The sequence below is a fragment of the Cebidichthys violaceus genome, unplaced genomic scaffold, assembly GCF_023349555.1.
Source record: "Cebidichthys violaceus isolate CVI_PGR_0920_01 unplaced genomic scaffold, fCebVio1.0.p SCAF_17, whole genome shotgun sequence".
Taxonomy (NCBI): domain Eukaryota; kingdom Metazoa; phylum Chordata; class Actinopteri; order Perciformes; family Stichaeidae; genus Cebidichthys; species Cebidichthys violaceus.
In genome coordinates, this window is record NW_027176340.1 from 9,953,907 (window position 1) to 9,969,498 (window position 15,592).

Sequence of the window (15,592 nt, forward strand, 5' to 3'; positions counted from 1 at the left end):
TTTACTGCATATTGTTAGTTTTGTTTATCCTCACAAGTTTAAATACAGTCCATCTGTCTTGTCATTTTGAATTATACAGCTTTGTTTCTGAAGTCGTCAGCGTAGACTGTTCGACTTGTGATTTGAAATGTGATTAACTGGAGCTCTTACCGGTTTGCCTTTTCTGACTGCGCTGTGGAATAACATCGCACAGAATTAGTGTAGCACAAAGAAGCAAAGGCCCCTTAAGTCAGACAAACTACCATCCCTGTTAACCTGCAGAGTGACCATAAGTCTCTGCCTCATCAAACACTCCACTTACATAATGACTACCGGTCATACGACTCATCTTACACGCCACTCGGGCAACGAGAAAGCCTGCTCAGCTGTTCTTCCATTATCCGATTATCCTGAGCCCCACCTCCATGTGAACTTAGCAGACCTCTACTTTCCTTTCTCTGTTTTCTCAATAACCCTTGCATGAGAGACTTCTAATTCCAACCACTGACTTACTTGAAAGGCTGGGCACTCTGCAACAGTCTTGAATTAGTACGTGGTTAATTATTGCGAAAGATGATTACAGTTGCCCTCTGTGGCCTAATGGGCCAGTATCTGTGTCTGCAAACAAAGGGTGTCGAGTTTTGAAACTGACACGGCTCTCTGCCGGTCAAGTATTATTAAACAATGGATGAAGAAATCAGGCCACAACCATTTTTAGAAATATGATACTCAGACAGAAAATGAGCTGCAGAGAGGATTGAGATTATCAGTAGAGATGCATCTGAGATCTCCTCAGATATAGACTATATTAAATAGTGCATAGATAATAATGCACTATTTGGACATCTGCATCAAAATCAGCTTCGAGATTTGCTTTAGGAATAAATGAAGGGTTCACTCATCTTTATTACACTTAAGTAAAACCACATCAAAAGCCACAATGCTGAACAGTATGTAACATACTGTGTACTCACACAGTATGTAACATGCATATGTAACATACTGTGTACTCACACAGTATGTAACATGCATATGTAACATACTGTGTACTCACACAGTATGTAACATGCATATGTAACATACTGTGTACTCACACAGTATGTAACATGCATATGTAACATACTGTGTACTCACACAGTATGTAACATGCATATGTAACATACTGTGTACTCACACAGTATGTTACATACTGTGTACTCACACATACTGTGTACTCACACAGTATGTAACATACTGTGTACTCACACAGTATGTAACATGAGATCACCGTCTACTACCTGTCAACGCTGCCGCCTTGACAACAGCCCCCCTGACCCATTCGTGACAGTGGAGTCATCCATTTGCTGAGACACAGCAAACTGGTCTGACGTGTTGCTGACTGAGTTCTTATTTGTTATTCCGGTTCACAACACAATCAACAAGCCATGTTAAAATGTCTTTTTGCAAAGTAAATTAAACTAGCCATGATGTGGATGAATTAATTCCTTTTATTTTATCTATTCAGCAGCAAAGATTTTAGAAGTTAGATAAGGAACAGGTTGAAATGGTGGTTTACAAATCAGGAACGGCACAACACATTAGAAGTTAAATATTGTAGGAGCTGGACTTTGAGTCTCACAGTGCAGAAATCACAAGATTTTAGGTACAGTGCAAAAAACTTCAAGGAGTAGTATCATTCTGTAGGTAGTATTATGTCCAAAGCAAACATTCAAAATGTGATTGAAAACCCATGACACCTGGACTCGCCAATGTCAAGAAAATGTGCCTAAACATTTCTGGTTTGCACAAGTTTAGAACATTACATATTTAATGTATTAATATATACTGTATGTGAGCAATCACATACAATCTTTTGAGTCCCAAAAAAAAGTATTTTAGGGGACGGGAACGGCCTTTTTCAAATCCCCTCGTTATGGATGTGAGATTTGCTTTTTTTGCGCTTCACCTTACCGTTGGACACTGGGACGCCCAGCGACTCCAGGCGGAAGGGGCGGGGCAGGACGGAGTCTGTGCTGACAGGAGGGTTCGCAGTGGAACAGCTCGCAGTGAGGTGGGCCGTCCCGTTAACCAGGGGGGGAGAGTGGATGGCTGTGGGAGAAGAGCTCCGTCAGAAGGGTAAAACCGTTGTGACTTGAATATTTATCATCTGTGCTGATCAAACCTGGTTTTATTGTTCATAACTATTGAAGACATGTCTATGCATGAGTGTATGTATGATCTACGTTCTATGCGTGCATGTGGATTGGGATGCTGGCAAGTGTGTTGTGTGATGCAGCGGCTTGGAGCCCAAGACAAATAAAGTATATCTTATCTTATCTTAACCAATGTACAAGGGGTGAACGTCGAAATGTAAGTTGATTCAGCGCTGTGACAGCAACTATCTACAATTTGAGCATAATTACTTTCGTAGCATTGTTTACATCTTTATGATCTTGGCATGATTAATTGCTCCACCTCAAATAAAGGACACTTCAGAATTCAAATAAAGACCAAAAACACACACACAATGATGACAACCTGCTGATTCAGCACAGTGAGAGTGAAGTGACTTCAATCTGCAACAAAGCTAATTAGATAAGCAACCGTTGACATGTAATTATCATTTGACGTTTTTTGTCTTACCGTGTCCCTTGGTAGCTTCGCGTCCCAGCAGTTGGCTCGCTCTCTTTGACTTGAAGTAGCTGATGGCGATGTTCTCACTGTCACTACGGTCCAACATCTCCTTGTACCTGTCCTCCTCCACCTGCTAAAAACAAACAGGAGGTTAAAGCTCTGTGACAGTGTTTCCGTGTGTGTGTGTGTGTGTGTGTGTGTGTGTGTGTGTGTATGTGTGTGAGATGACGCGTGGACCATAAACACAGAAACGCACCATGAATTGCTCTCCAGCGTCAGCAGTTGAACCTCTGCCAGCTGAAAGTTTCGGAGCCACTGCTGTGAGAGAGAACGAAAGCGGGATGCTATTTAAAGGGGGAGATTCTGTGAAACACATATTTACACTCACAAGCCACATCATCACTCAAAACGGATGATTTTTGTCTACTTTCTATACGCCTTCCTTCACACTTTTCACCTGAAGGCAGTGTTGTTTTCTGCACCATAACGTCGGGCAGCCTCCAGGCGGCACCATCTTCATCCCAGACAGCTTCTTTCTTCAAGCGGTCCAGGTTGCTGTAGTTGCAGTCACGGCGCACCAGCGGCACCATGCGCTCCAGCAGGCTGTGCAGTAACTGGCCCTCCCTCTCCAGCCGCCGGATCATTGCCAGGTAGTCATCCCTCTCCACCTCGAACTCTGCCTGCAGGTCACGGATCTCCAGTTTGGCAGCTCTCAGCTGTAACAACAGGTGGATGTGGTTTCATGGTTGAATGGCAGAGCACATCGTTTCAACACCAAAACGTTAGAGACTCCGCAAAGTTGATTTCACATTATCAGCATCATTTGGTGCAAACCTTGAAAGATTTTGGTGTTAAGTAAACACTATGTGGAGTTTTGCAATGCAGACCCTGAGGCCAATTGTTAAACATTGCTCCAAACCCACTGCATGTCCCAAAGAACCCGTTACGTTTGTCCTGCAGCTGCTGGGACCCACCTTGCCCTGGACCTTGACCAGCATTTGGCTTTTGGCATGGACCTCTTCCTGGATGGAGTTGTAGACGTTCAACAGCACATTTTCACTGTCCTCACTGTTCTCTGACAGAGCGCAGATGAGATGGACTTTTCTCTGGTCGGCGAGGTTCTTCCTCTGTCTCTGTCTCTGCTTCAGCTCTTTGTTCCTGGCCTGCTCTCCTCCAACCACCTCCTGTTCCAGCTGCTGCAGTCTGGGGAGAGATGGTTGAACGGGAACAACTGATACTGGGTTTTTGAGGCTGAAACTAGTATCAATATCTGGTAGTAAAACATACTTTCATTTTACATAGATAAACAATCATTAAAAAAAAACCTTTGTTTCTGGTTCGTTTTTTGTTAAATTGTGATCACATACTGATATCGTACTGAGCGAGTTTTTAAACTTGCTCTCTAGTTGACAAACTATTTAATAGTGACAGTGTTTATAAATGACCTCAAACCTTGTTTGGTATTTCTGTACTGCAATTTCTTGTTACATAATGGCCAACACAGACACTGATACGGATATATCTGCAATAAACTAATATAGGCTGACATAGGAAAGCATAAAATAACGTGCCGGACTATTATCACTCCATGCTCTTCATCTGGATGTAGACATGATGTAGAAAGACCTTTATCCTAAAGTGTAAGAAGTGCTGATGGTTGGTTATGTGTATAAAATATGTGCCCACTTACCTTTCCAGGACATGTTGCTGGTGCGGAGGCCCTGCAGTGATGTCAGGTGAGCATCCGTCCGGGCTTTTTTGGACACCGACTGCTGGTGTAGCAGGCTGGCTCACCAACATGAGCAAATAATACCCTTTGAGTTTCTAATATTTCTAATAATCCATAGTTCTATTTTCATGGCAGCAATCATTTCAAGCTGGGTTTATATTCCTGAAGTGGTGGATATCTCATTTGGGAACTATAATGTTGATTAGTGCAAATGATAGAAGGTGCTAGTGGACAGTACCTGGGTTAGGGAAGTTTCTCCAGTTGTACTGTGGCACATGGGATCAGTGTTGTGGAGGAACTCTTCCTCCGCATCCTCTGTCATACAGCCAAAGCTCACTGATGCTAAGAAGCAATACAGGGGGTGGACACAATTACAAGAACTCTTGATTAACAATGCAATCATACACAACAACGTTTCTAATGTTCAGTTTTTGTTCAGACTTTGTCAGGTGCGTTGAATCACTAGAGCTTTTTGACAGGCTGGTGAGCACCAAAACAAATTTAAATACTAGTTACATGGTTCTTGGGGGGATGATTTTCTGTTTTCATCCTTTGGGACAGAGCTCCCCCTGCTGGCTCGAGCCTTTTCCAGATTGGACAGCTTGGATTCACAGGAGGAACGCAGGGCGGCGATGTCCTCCTGCAGCTTTGCTTTGGACTCCTGCTCTGCATTGTACTCAGCCTGCAACTTGGCCAGCCTCACTTCGTACTCCTGTGGCGAGAGCAGAATACAGTCCCATAAATCACCTGGTTCTTACACAAAGCATGTGGAGATGTGACGTGATATATTGGTGTGGGAACGGCCTGCAGTTGCCTCTTTAATCTTCTCCTTCCCTGCTTCTGTGTTGCTGGATTGTGGCCTTGAAGGAACAGCGAGGGATGCCTCAGACAACTGACCAGCCAGCAGAGCTGCGTAATAAACAACAGTGTGTTTTTCAGCCAGACAGGTACTTAAAAAAAACAGTCAACAAAGAAGCAAATGAAACATGTTTCACCATCTGCATTTAAATCTTACGGCAATCATCAAATACAAATATGTTGTTTCCCTGGTATTTAAAAGGCTAGTTACAAAGTGTATCACTCACACGCAAAGTCAGCGGTGCCCAGCTGGCCTGAGATGAGGGCCCGCAAATTCTTGATCTCCTCCTGATACTCTCTGAGCAGAGCATCCTTCGGGTCCTCATTGATACGAGGTCTGTTCTGGATGCTCTTGGCCCGGTTGGCATAGCGCAGCGTGCTCAGGCTTTCCTCATAGTTGTTGTCGGCGGGCGAGAGACAGGCGATCATCAAGGTGCGCGTGTTTCCTCCAAGAGAGTCCTGCAGCAGTCGGGTCAGCTTGGAGTCCCGGTAGGGGACGTATTTGGAGCGTCCGTCCACCAGAGCAGAGATGACGTTGCCCAGGGCCGAGAGGGAGAGGTTGATCTTGGTGGCCTCGCGGAGTCGCTCACCTGTAGCACCGGTCTTAGACTGACGCTCACTTCCTGCCAGGTCAACAAGGTTGAGTTTACCTGCTCGTAGACGATCCTCGCCGTCTGCGTCTGAGAGTGTGGGGTGACAAAGAGAATGTTGATACAAAACGACTTTTAGCAGACATAGCTGCCCACTCTCTATTTATATTAGTCATTAGTTCTCTGTATAACATGCTTATTGTGTAGTTATATTTTCAGCCATTATTATCGGTTCTCAAAATGTGATTTTTTCTTTTTTTCATAATTACTTTTGTGGTTTACCTGTTTTAAAGTGTCATCTCTATGTGTACTGTGAATTAAAAAGTCCTGACTCAACTATTAAAGTGGTTAGCCATGTTTTTTTTTATATTCTTTGTATAACTGAGTAGCATTTTTGCAAGACATTTAAATTATAAGGAAAAATCCATCTATGTGGAGACGGAGCTGGCAATTTATCTACCAAAAGAGGCAAATAAAGACAGATGCAATAAGGCCATGAGGCAAATTGTGTTTTTTTTGTTCCCAAACATGTTAGCTTGCTGGCTAAAATGTAAAACAATGATTTAATGTTTTTGTCTTTCATTGTCCACATTATTTTGAAAGCAGCATATTTTCTGAAGGAATTCAGGTCAAAATATGAATTCTGTGGAAAGTAGACACAGAAAAAAAAGATGGCACAAGAAATAACTCTTACAAACACACTAAGTACAACAGCTTGTTGACATCTTGCTCTTTAATACTGAGCAGCTGATAGGCTCACATGTTACTACAAGCACATATTAATGCAGATTAAAACCACCTCTATCACACATTGAACAGATTAAACATATGTTTCAATGTTACAGCTAATGTGTGTGTGTGTGTGCGTGTGTGTGTGTGTGTGTGTGTGTGTAGGTGTGTGTACCTGTGTTGCAGATCTCCAAACGGATGGTGAAGATGGAGTGTGAGCGTGAGGAGTCCTTGTTCATCAGCGTGTAGCCCACTGCCCGGTTCCGCCACCCTTGCTCTATGATTCTCTCGCACTCCCCCACACTGTGCACAGTGTGCATGGACAGGTCCCGCACATACACCCCACGCTCTGGATGCTCTTTCAGCTGAGCATTCATCAACCACACAAAATCAAAAATCACCTTGTGCAAACACCTTGACCTTCAAAAAAATCATGTAACCACCTTGAGTTGAAGTCACCATGGCAACTTGCACAGCATTGTCCACACAACATAAGCAGCACAGTGTTCGCTGTCAGAGAATAGTCTGAGAAACAAGTTTAATAATGACTGTACTTGCCAAAGAACAATAATCATGTTTGGCTTATGATGTCACACAGTGGTGCTGGTTGTTTCATTTAAAACAGCAGAGCTTCAAGAGACTTACCTCCAATCTCTGTTTGGTGTCACTACCCAAGAGGTCTCGGATTTCTTCATTGTAAATTTCCAAGTAGGAGGCCCTCACCAGGAATTTTGTATTTTCTGCACACTAGCTTGCACAAAACAAGAACATGCATTAAATTATTGTCTCTGAGCACGCAGAGCTTAGACAAGCCTGGACAGAGACTAGAACCGCAAGACTGAACCAAGCATGCATATCATCCCAACAGAAGAAATGCATGCACTGAAATTGGGGGAGACTTTTGCATGAAACTTATGAATGCAAACGAAATTGGATTGTGTTGCAAATTTAACTACGGGTTTCCCAACCTACCTGAATACTCTCAAAGATGTGCTCAAAGGCACGTGGAATGACCCCCTTCTGAGCTGCAGGATCAGACACTCCCTGCATGGTGAAAGACTTCCCACTTCCAGTTTGTCCATAGGCAAAGATCGTTCCATTGTATCCCTCAGTGACGCCCTGTAAAAGAAAGAATAACAAATGTGGTATTAATGCATGAGACTTCTTTAAAAAGGACCAATAAAGTGCTGACCTCTGTGGGTGACTGACAGCAGGCTGTTAAGTAAATAATGAGGTCTGCAGTCTTTAGCAATAAGATATAGGCTGCTGTTGTTGGACTGGGGGTGTCCAGTGCCCGGCTTGCAATGCCTGGATGTCAAGACTGCTGCTTTGTGTTGGTACTGACAAGAAAACAAACAAATCAAAAGGCTCCAGGAGCGTACCTCGACCAAAGGATATGCAATCTCGTTGTACATCTGCTCGGTGGTTTGATCAATGAAGTAGGTGCCATCAAAGGTGAACTGTTTGGGCGGCTCGTCCGCCGCCCCGGGCTTCTCTATGAAGCACTGGCAGCGGTGCAGGTCTATTGACAGCACCGTCTCCGAGCCCAGAGCCCTCTCCCTGTCATTCAGGGGCCTGCACCTGACCACCACCTTCACCGACTCTGACCCCATGTCAACATCCACTTCACAGCAGGCGGCTTGTGCAGGACATAGCGGATGAAATCAAGGTTGACGTGTTTATTTCCGCTTTATGTTTAAACACGAACCGAGCTGCAAGCAGGATTCTCATTAGCTCATAATCAGATGACAAACGCTGCCGACTAACGGATGACTAATAACAGTTCACATACCGGTTAACGTCCGCTGAGAACACGAGAGGCAAACACTCAAACACGTAGTATGAAAATCCTCAAAGTTAATTTAGAAACAGTTGGAGTTGAGCCGGAAACTCTTTCAGACACCATGGACACATTGTACTGGTCAGGTAACGTCCCGACGGCGATATGAAGTTGCTTAGCAACCATAAACAACCGTCGAGGGACCGAGTCAGGCGGCCATTTTGGTGAGGAGGGAGTGAGGTCACTGAATACAAATATGTTGTACCTTAACCTATTACTACAGTCATATTTTGTATATAGTTGTGTATAAAAGGAAAGACAAATAGTCCCTTCATGAATATGCGGTGTCTCCGTTTACCTCTCCACCTAGCTTAGCTAACGTTACCATCCATCCTTCTAACTAAACGACACTAGGCCTAGTTCAACATGGAGGTGGAGAGTCACCATTTTTTATCCAAATCTTGACTAGATATATTTAACATTACACTCGTGAACTAATTTGTTCACCTTGTAAAGTTAAGTGTAAATATGCAAGTCAACAGTGCCATGAAAAACATTAAAAAAAATACTGAGTAAAGCAACAATAAGTTGCACACTGGGTGATGTTTGTTTTTTTGTCTTCACAGAAGAATTAAACTATTCACATAAATACACCAGTGTAAAGGTTGACTGTGGGGACAGAACTACTAATAGATTAAAGAAATAATATATATTTCAACCCCATTTAATGTAAATATATTCAACAGACACACTCAGTTGAACGTTCACAAAGCTAAAACTGATGTAATCTATTACAAAAGGCCCTGCAATAATTTCCACAGACATAAAGGTTGTATTGTTGAAACTGTTTTAGAAAAGTGTTGATTCAACTTTGAGTATTTTGAAGGACATTTGTGGTGCTGTTGAACTGCATTACATTAAACAGAAGGGTCTCTGATATTTAGCCTACCCTCATTGATATAGGTGGCAGCATCTGTTCTTATGAATGCTGTCGGAATTCAGTTGAATCAACACCTCTCAAACAGTTGAATATTATAACCTTCATCAATGTAGGATTTATTCAGTCTAAGCCAAGTGTTAAACTAGCAACTGTGTAAAAATCTCCTTTTACCCTATTCACACATGAAGTGGTCCCATGAGGATTTCTGCCCTTGGATTTAGAAACTGTGTACAGAATAAATAATTTGCAGAGGCAAGTAGCATCCTTCTCAATATCAAACCTGCAGGTGAGGTTGTACTATGCAGAGTCATAAATAATGGAAAACAACAGTTTTGCTGGATTTGGGTTAAAAGCAGAGAACATCTGCCATTTAATCTCAAACAGGGGTGAACAATATGAAAACGGTTTGTTGGCCCAATGTGGAAAAGAGAGTACAAAAGAACTCAAATGAGTTATAATGAAGACTTTTGGACCAGAAAATAATCTTGCATACAACCGTATGATCAAGACCTAGTTTCATACGACAGCGTGCAGTTTAATATACCCTGCGCACTGATATTAACAAACATTACTAGTTAAAAACCATTAAACTGTGACTTCACACAAACTTTAAACACAGATCATATAAACATGTCCCTTCTCAAGAGGCTATATGCAAGATTAAAATTCAAGGAATAATACAATTTGACAAAATATATTTGTGCAACATCTAAACAATGCAAGAAAAAAAAAAAAAGTATGGCTTTGCCATAATGTGCAACAATCCGCGGGAATAATTCCACTCCACGGTTTCTATTTGTTACATTTTACGTCTTTAAAAAAAACACAAATAAACTCCTCTGATGCCTTACAGGCACAAATAAAAATAATTTTAGAAAAGATTATATTGAAATACATTTAAAAAAAAAAAAAAAAAAAAAAAAGCAGCAAGCACAACATATTACGCCTTTACAGATGAGTACCCTTTGAGGAAATGACTTGTACACTGTACATTAAGTGCCAACATTAGGTGCATTTATGCAGTTAATAAAGCCTCCCAAAAACACCACATGTGATTTTAAAAAAAGGTAAGAGATTATGCATGTGCAAAATAAAATAAAAAGAGTCACTTATTCTGAGGTTGGCAATCCACAAGTTCCAGTGTCCAGGGGTTAAAACCAGTGCTTTCCGTGGGTACTTTTAATCTTGGCTTTGTTCAGGCTCTTGTGTGGCTTTAAAGCTGGCTGTTGGCTGGTGTGTTCCTCCCACTCGTAACAGTGGTTTACCCGGGCACAGCTCAGCAGACACGCCAGCTCACCCCGAGTCCCTGTGTAGTGTTCGATCAGCTCGGCTAAGGAACTGAATTCAGTGTTGTAGGTCTGCCACAAAGAAACAGAGCAAAGAATACTGTAAAATCAAAAAGGTCGCAACCGGGGTTACACAGAATTATCGGTTTGCCAAGACAACTTTAATCAAATGCCAACAATGACTTCATTATTCTGTGGAGTTTGTGGGATGTTGCACTCTAAACAAATCCAAATCCTTGCAACATTTTGCAGTAGTTTATCCTCTCCAACACCCTCACACCTAATACACTGTAGATCTCTTAGTTTTTAAATACATCACTGAATTGCAGAGATATATGTATCCACAAGGAAACCTAGATTCTTCAAAATTGCATCTAATGTTTATGATGTTCCACTTGAGATAAGCTTGATACATTCTCATTGAAGCAGGCAGATACTAAATACACTGGCTTTGTAGCTGTGTGGAATGATACTATTTCAAACTTTCAATCCATCCAAAAGAAAATGTATGGAAAGTCAGACTTTTAAGGAGTAAAATTGGTGTTTAATATCATACATACATGACTTTTATACTAACCTTATTTAAATGTTATTATTATAAGTTGAATGTTATTCAGTAGGTATCTAGTGTAAAAGAGTCAAAACACATTTTTGAGGAGTGAGCTATTTCCTCTGTAGTTCAGTCTACATCTGATCTTGTTTCCGTTTAAATTCTAAGCAAACACCATCCTGGACGACTCACTGCTAATAATTCGGTATGCAACGAGTCTACTCTTTCAGTCCTGATACCAATACGTGGGCTTTGGGTATCTGCCGATACAGAGTACCGATCTGATTCCAGTGTTTAATCAATAAACTGTACGTCTTCCACTGTGTGGAAGTCTTCTATGTGTAAGGCAAGATTAGGCCCGACTTAAACATTGCTTTCCTAACTTTGTAAAACAAAATGTAACAAATAAACACAGATATAAATTTACTGCCGTTATTCATTAAAATTATGGTATCCGATACCAGTTTGCATCTTTGTCAGCGGTACCCGATTCAGCTATTTGAGTCAGTATCGGACCGATATCTGTATCAGTGCGTCTCCGCCAATAATTATGTGTAACATTCAATCTTGACAAAACAACTACCTCCAGCAGGAATTTCCCTTTGCGGGTGTTTTCAATGAGGTGGGTGATCAGGCCAGAGGGGAAGCGAATGATGAGAGAGCCATTTTTAGGTTTTTTAGGATGAGGGCACAGGAGGTATGAGCCCAGAACATCATCTGCAAGCAGGGAACAGCTGCTGTCACTGAAATGCACCACAAGATCACGCAGTTAGAGAACCGATGACAAACTCAAGGGCCAGGGATGTTAAATGCACGAGTAACGCTCACGTTGCGATACCAGCCCAACACCACACTGCCTGAGCCAGTGCTTCTTCGGTTTCGGCCAAGCTTGGCGTGCGGGACCGCCTCACCGGCGCTCCGTCTTTGCCCTCTCCTGATTCACAGAGGAAGAGAAATCATTGTGAAGTTGGACGAGGTGTTTTCATGCGAAGTCCAGGTTCAAAGAGTGGAGATATTCCGCCAGTCGTGTTTGAGTGAGGAAGCATCCAATGTAATGCCAACTCAGTGAAAGAAAGGTGTTTTTTTAAACGTAACAGGACTGAGATGAAAAGGAGCAAAGGGTGATTAAATAACCGCTAAAACAATGCTTGTGTTTCAAGGCATTACATCTAAAAGGCAAATGAAAAATCCATAAAATGACCCACGTGAGACCAGACTATTATCCACCTTACTGAGTCTAAATCCCAAAAAGTACCTTCTGGCACCACAACAGACAGTGAGTGGCTCCCCATCACCTGAACACTGAGGGGCTTTGCTTTACCTAATCAACTCTTTCACTCTTGAAAGCGCTCTGTGAACACTCAGCCCACCTTGTGACGCACTCAGTCGCTCCTGAACGCTGCGCTGTTTGAGCGGCGTGAACGTGAAGGAGCGGTAAGCCCCGGAGCGCAGCGCTTTAGTGCGTATGGCTTTCTTTCGCACCAGTGAGGGGGAGGAGGTGGGAAAGACTTCCTCTGGGCTGCTGTGCAGGTCATCGGAGGACTGTCGATTCTTCTATAGACGGTTGGGGGAAAGAAAATGTAGTGAAAGCACTGGGGTTAGGGTGAAAAATACCATGTTGTATGAGTTAGTACAAGAAGTACGTTCAAACCTTAGTCCCCGGCAGCAACCCCCGGAAAGGGGCTCTTCTGAAGGAGACCAGGGCGCTGACGCTGAGAGGGAAGCCGTGGTTGAGCAGGGAGGGGTTACGACGAGGCATTGAGCCGACGGAGTCTTCCTGGGCCTCCTCTGGGTGCTTCTCCAAGTAACACAGCTGGAAACAGCGGCACAGCAGCAGGTTCAGGAACTGCGCCTACAGGAAGGGACGTGGAAACAGTTACACTCAAGTGCTCCCTTGCAAATTCAAACACTAACTTTGGGTTATGAGGAGAAGACGTGTTATTTGCACCCAAACAGCAAGGCTGGTTTTAAAGAAGCAGTGTGAAGGATTTAGTGGCATCTAGTGGTGAGGACACAGATTGCAACCAACTGAAAACCCCAACGCAACGCTAAAATACAAGACATATTCTCCCTTTGAAGCATCACAAAATACACTTTTTTTAGTAAGAACATAATGTCCCAAATAATCCCACATATTTCATAGCCATGTTTCAGATTTGCACAAAAAATAAAAATAAATCCAGACACGTTGGTGCTGTAACTTTCTGTCTAAATACTACAGCAGACCCACCATGATATTGGTCATGTCTTACCGCTCTGGAATGCCTGGCTTGAAAGACGTGGCAGTACAGCTGGGCATCAGCGCTGCCCGGGTTGTGGGAGACGAAGGCAAATTGGGCGTCGAAGGGCCGGGCGGTGGACAGAGAGACTCTACGCAACGCGTGAGCCATCAGGAGAGTCTGCAGGCAAGACCACAAACACATATGTTCAGCTTTGATGCCTCCAGGTCCAATCACACAAGCCGTCCATGAACGTTTGAACGTTCTCATACGTACCGTTTCATCCTCGTCATACATTTTCACACCTTTGATGGAGAATTTCAGCGATACAGGCCTCCGTCTTTTGCAAATCTGATTGAAGACAACCAACATATTCTGTATCTTACTCTCAATTTAACAGTTACAAGACGTTGCTATTTTTTGGGGGGGGTGGGGGGGGGGCACTGATGAGTCAAGGCTCAGGACTCACTTTGAGGAACTTCAGCTGAGTGTGCAGTTGCTCTATCTGATCATCCAAGCAGTAGTCATCCACAGGAAATGAGCCCACATACTTCACAGCCAGGAGGCAAGTTTAGTCAAAGCACAAACACACGTGAAAAAAAGAAAAAGACCCCAAATGTAAAAGATGAAAACATGCTGGAGTTACCTCTGCTGATCTAGTCACTGTACCATCTTCTCTGACCGGTGCCTCGCCCATGCTGCCTGTTTCTCTCTGTGAAACCAGACAGCAAGAACATCTCATACTTAAGAGGACAAGATTAACAATAAAACGTATTTAAAACGCGTTCAAAACATGCACACGTGTAGGAAACTAACAATCACAATTGTAGTGCTACAGGAGGTCCAATAAAGCAAAAGTTATATATAGGTCCATCTTAAAATATGACAAGAAGAGGAATGTGATTTAGGAGTGTTACCTGTGATTTTTGTTCGTTAGAATTAGCGTCAGTGTACCGTTTTGTTTTGCAGCTCATTGCCTCGTTTTTATCAGCTCCATAAATGCGTCAAAGTCGCTGCTAGCACACGCGGAAAAGTTATGAGTTATATTTTACTAAAGAGGTCTCCGTTTTCCAACAGTGGGAAGAAATCCAAAAATGAGAAACTTCTCCGGACCAAAACCTTTGCACCGTTTCCGCCCCTTGTGTGTGTGTGTGTGTGTGTGTGTGTGTGTGTGTGTGTGTGTGTGTGTTTGTGTGTGTTTGTGTGTGTGTGTAAGGTCGACAGCGCACCGGAACGTCTCGATTTAGGAGCTCAGGTTGTAACGAGGCTTTGGAATCGTAGAAACTCACTTTCCGGAGTCGGAGAGCCTTTGACCACCAGACAGCCTGATCCTCCTACGCAGTCCGCGTCCTCTCCACACGGAGCCGCTGAAGCCGACGTCCTTCCTCAGTCTTTACCTGCTGCCGCTCCGTGGTGGTCCAGGTGTGCTGCTGGTGCCCGAGGCGGGGCTCGAGGGGAAGAAACCGGGGGAGGAGGAGGAGGAGAGGGAGGACTATAAACACGTCGGCCCCTAAAATATGAAAGTAAGCGGAAGATAACGCGTTGACTCACTCCTCCCTCTCCCCGTGGCTGTCTATATATCCACCTTTTTTGTTCCAGCTCCAGACATTCCTTCTTCTTTTCTTTTCTTTTTTAAGCTCCACAAATTCCTGCTGATTGCACAATTCACCCCGGTGACGTCACACGCCAAGTGGTGGTGGGAAAGTCAATTCAACCAATCAGCCAAACAGTTTCATTTACAAACAGAACTTTCTATTCAAATTGAACTCTGCTAAACAAGAAGAAAAAGTCCATTGGAAGATGATCAAATCTCTTTCCCTAATACCTCTGGTTGAGTTTGCTCATGCTTTTATGATTTAATTGTGCTTTAATCTTATTCATTGTTTGTAAATATGTGTTTGTACTACCTACATGTGTTATGAATGTGCTGCTAATATATACCTGGATTCTTTGTATCCAGGTACAAAGTACATGTATTTTTGTCATTTCAATTCAATAGGTTCTATTGGCGTGACATGTGTTGCCAAAGCACAATAATGAAATATAATTAATAAAATAAACAAAAACAAAATAATTCAGAGCAGTAAAAAAAAAAATACAGCAAATAACGATGTTATATAATATAATAAAATAAATAATGAAATAGGTTAAATCAAATTACATATATTTTTAAAAGTCCAAAAATAATTTTACCAAACCCCAAAACTAAAGTCCTCAAATTTAAATGTGTGATGTGATAAAGTATAAAGTGTGGAACTGTTCCATAGACGGTACATTTTCTGTTTCAGAACTGAGGACACAACAATAGAATAAAGCTCA

At 42.7% G+C, this 15,592-nt stretch overlaps 2 protein-coding genes across 7 annotated transcripts; both read right to left on the reverse strand.

Annotated features, from left to right (window-relative positions):
• Positions 1 to 1,476: 1,476 nt before the first annotated feature.
• kif17 (kinesin family member 17) lies at positions 1,477 to 8,427 on the reverse strand. Of its 3 annotated transcripts, XM_068711764.1 has the most exons (15): positions 8,291 to 8,427; positions 7,881 to 8,137; positions 7,471 to 7,617; positions 7,144 to 7,245; positions 6,674 to 6,863; positions 5,407 to 5,859; positions 5,136 to 5,230; positions 4,838 to 5,033; positions 4,560 to 4,663; positions 4,283 to 4,377; positions 3,567 to 3,795; positions 3,050 to 3,308; positions 2,849 to 2,910; positions 2,602 to 2,725; positions 1,477 to 2,067 (listed from the first exon to the last, which is right to left on the reverse strand). In XM_068711764.1, exons 2-15 carry the CDS (start codon positions 8,109 to 8,111, stop codon positions 1,877 to 1,879), a joined length of 2,478 nt encoding a protein of 825 aa, XP_068567865.1. In that variant the 5' UTR covers positions 8,112 to 8,137; positions 8,291 to 8,427; the 3' UTR covers positions 1,477 to 1,876. The 3 variants fall into 3 exon arrangements, with proteins under 3 accessions (XP_068567865.1, XP_068567866.1, XP_068567864.1); XM_068711765.1 differs by having other exon boundaries at positions 2,602 to 2,722; positions 7,881 to 8,427; XM_068711763.1 differs by having other exon boundaries at positions 7,881 to 8,427.
• Positions 8,428 to 9,543: 1,116 nt separating this feature from the next.
• sh2d5 (SH2 domain containing 5) lies at positions 9,544 to 14,939 on the reverse strand. Of its 4 annotated transcripts, XM_068712549.1 has the most exons (11): positions 14,859 to 14,935; positions 14,563 to 14,783; positions 13,920 to 13,985; positions 13,743 to 13,823; positions 13,550 to 13,624; positions 13,307 to 13,453; positions 12,706 to 12,906; positions 12,425 to 12,608; positions 11,883 to 11,988; positions 11,638 to 11,797; positions 9,544 to 10,576 (listed from the first exon to the last, which is right to left on the reverse strand). In XM_068712549.1, exons 3-11 carry the CDS (start codon positions 13,968 to 13,970, stop codon positions 10,370 to 10,372), a joined length of 1,212 nt encoding a protein of 403 aa, XP_068568650.1. In that variant the 5' UTR covers positions 13,971 to 13,985; positions 14,563 to 14,783; positions 14,859 to 14,935; the 3' UTR covers positions 9,544 to 10,369. The 4 variants fall into 4 exon arrangements, with proteins under 4 accessions (XP_068568650.1, XP_068568651.1, XP_068568648.1 ...); XM_068712550.1 differs by having other exon boundaries at positions 13,943 to 13,985; positions 14,563 to 14,939; XM_068712547.1 differs by having other exon boundaries at positions 14,563 to 14,939.
• Between the last annotated feature and the right edge of the window lie 653 nt (positions 14,940 to 15,592).

Excerpts from the sequence above, each read along its gene's own strand:
- kif17 (XM_068711764.1), bottom strand. The coding sequence starts at position 8,111 with ATGGGGTCAGAGTCGGTGAAGGTGGTGGTCAGGTGCAGGCCCCTGAAT. Across the intron at positions 3,796-4,282 it reads CAGCAACATGTCCTGGAAAG|ACTGCAGCAGCTGGAACAGG; the intron begins GTAAGTGGGCAC and ends ATCTCTCCCCAG. Across the intron at positions 2,911-3,049 it reads GAAAACAACACTGCCTTCAG|CAGTGGCTCCGAAACTTTCA; the intron begins GTGAAAAGTGTG and ends TCTCTCTCACAG.
- sh2d5 (XM_068712546.1), bottom strand. The coding sequence starts at position 14,247 with ATGAGCTGCAAAACAAAACGGTACACTGACGCTAATTCTAACGAACAA. Across the intron at positions 13,824-13,919 it reads CAGTGACTAGATCAGCAGAG|TATGTGGGCTCATTTCCTGT; the intron begins GTAACTCCAGCA and ends CTGGCTGTGAAG. Across the intron at positions 12,907-13,306 it reads AAGCCAGGCATTCCAGAGCG|GCGCAGTTCCTGAACCTGCT; the intron begins GTAAGACATGAC and ends CCCTTCCTGTAG.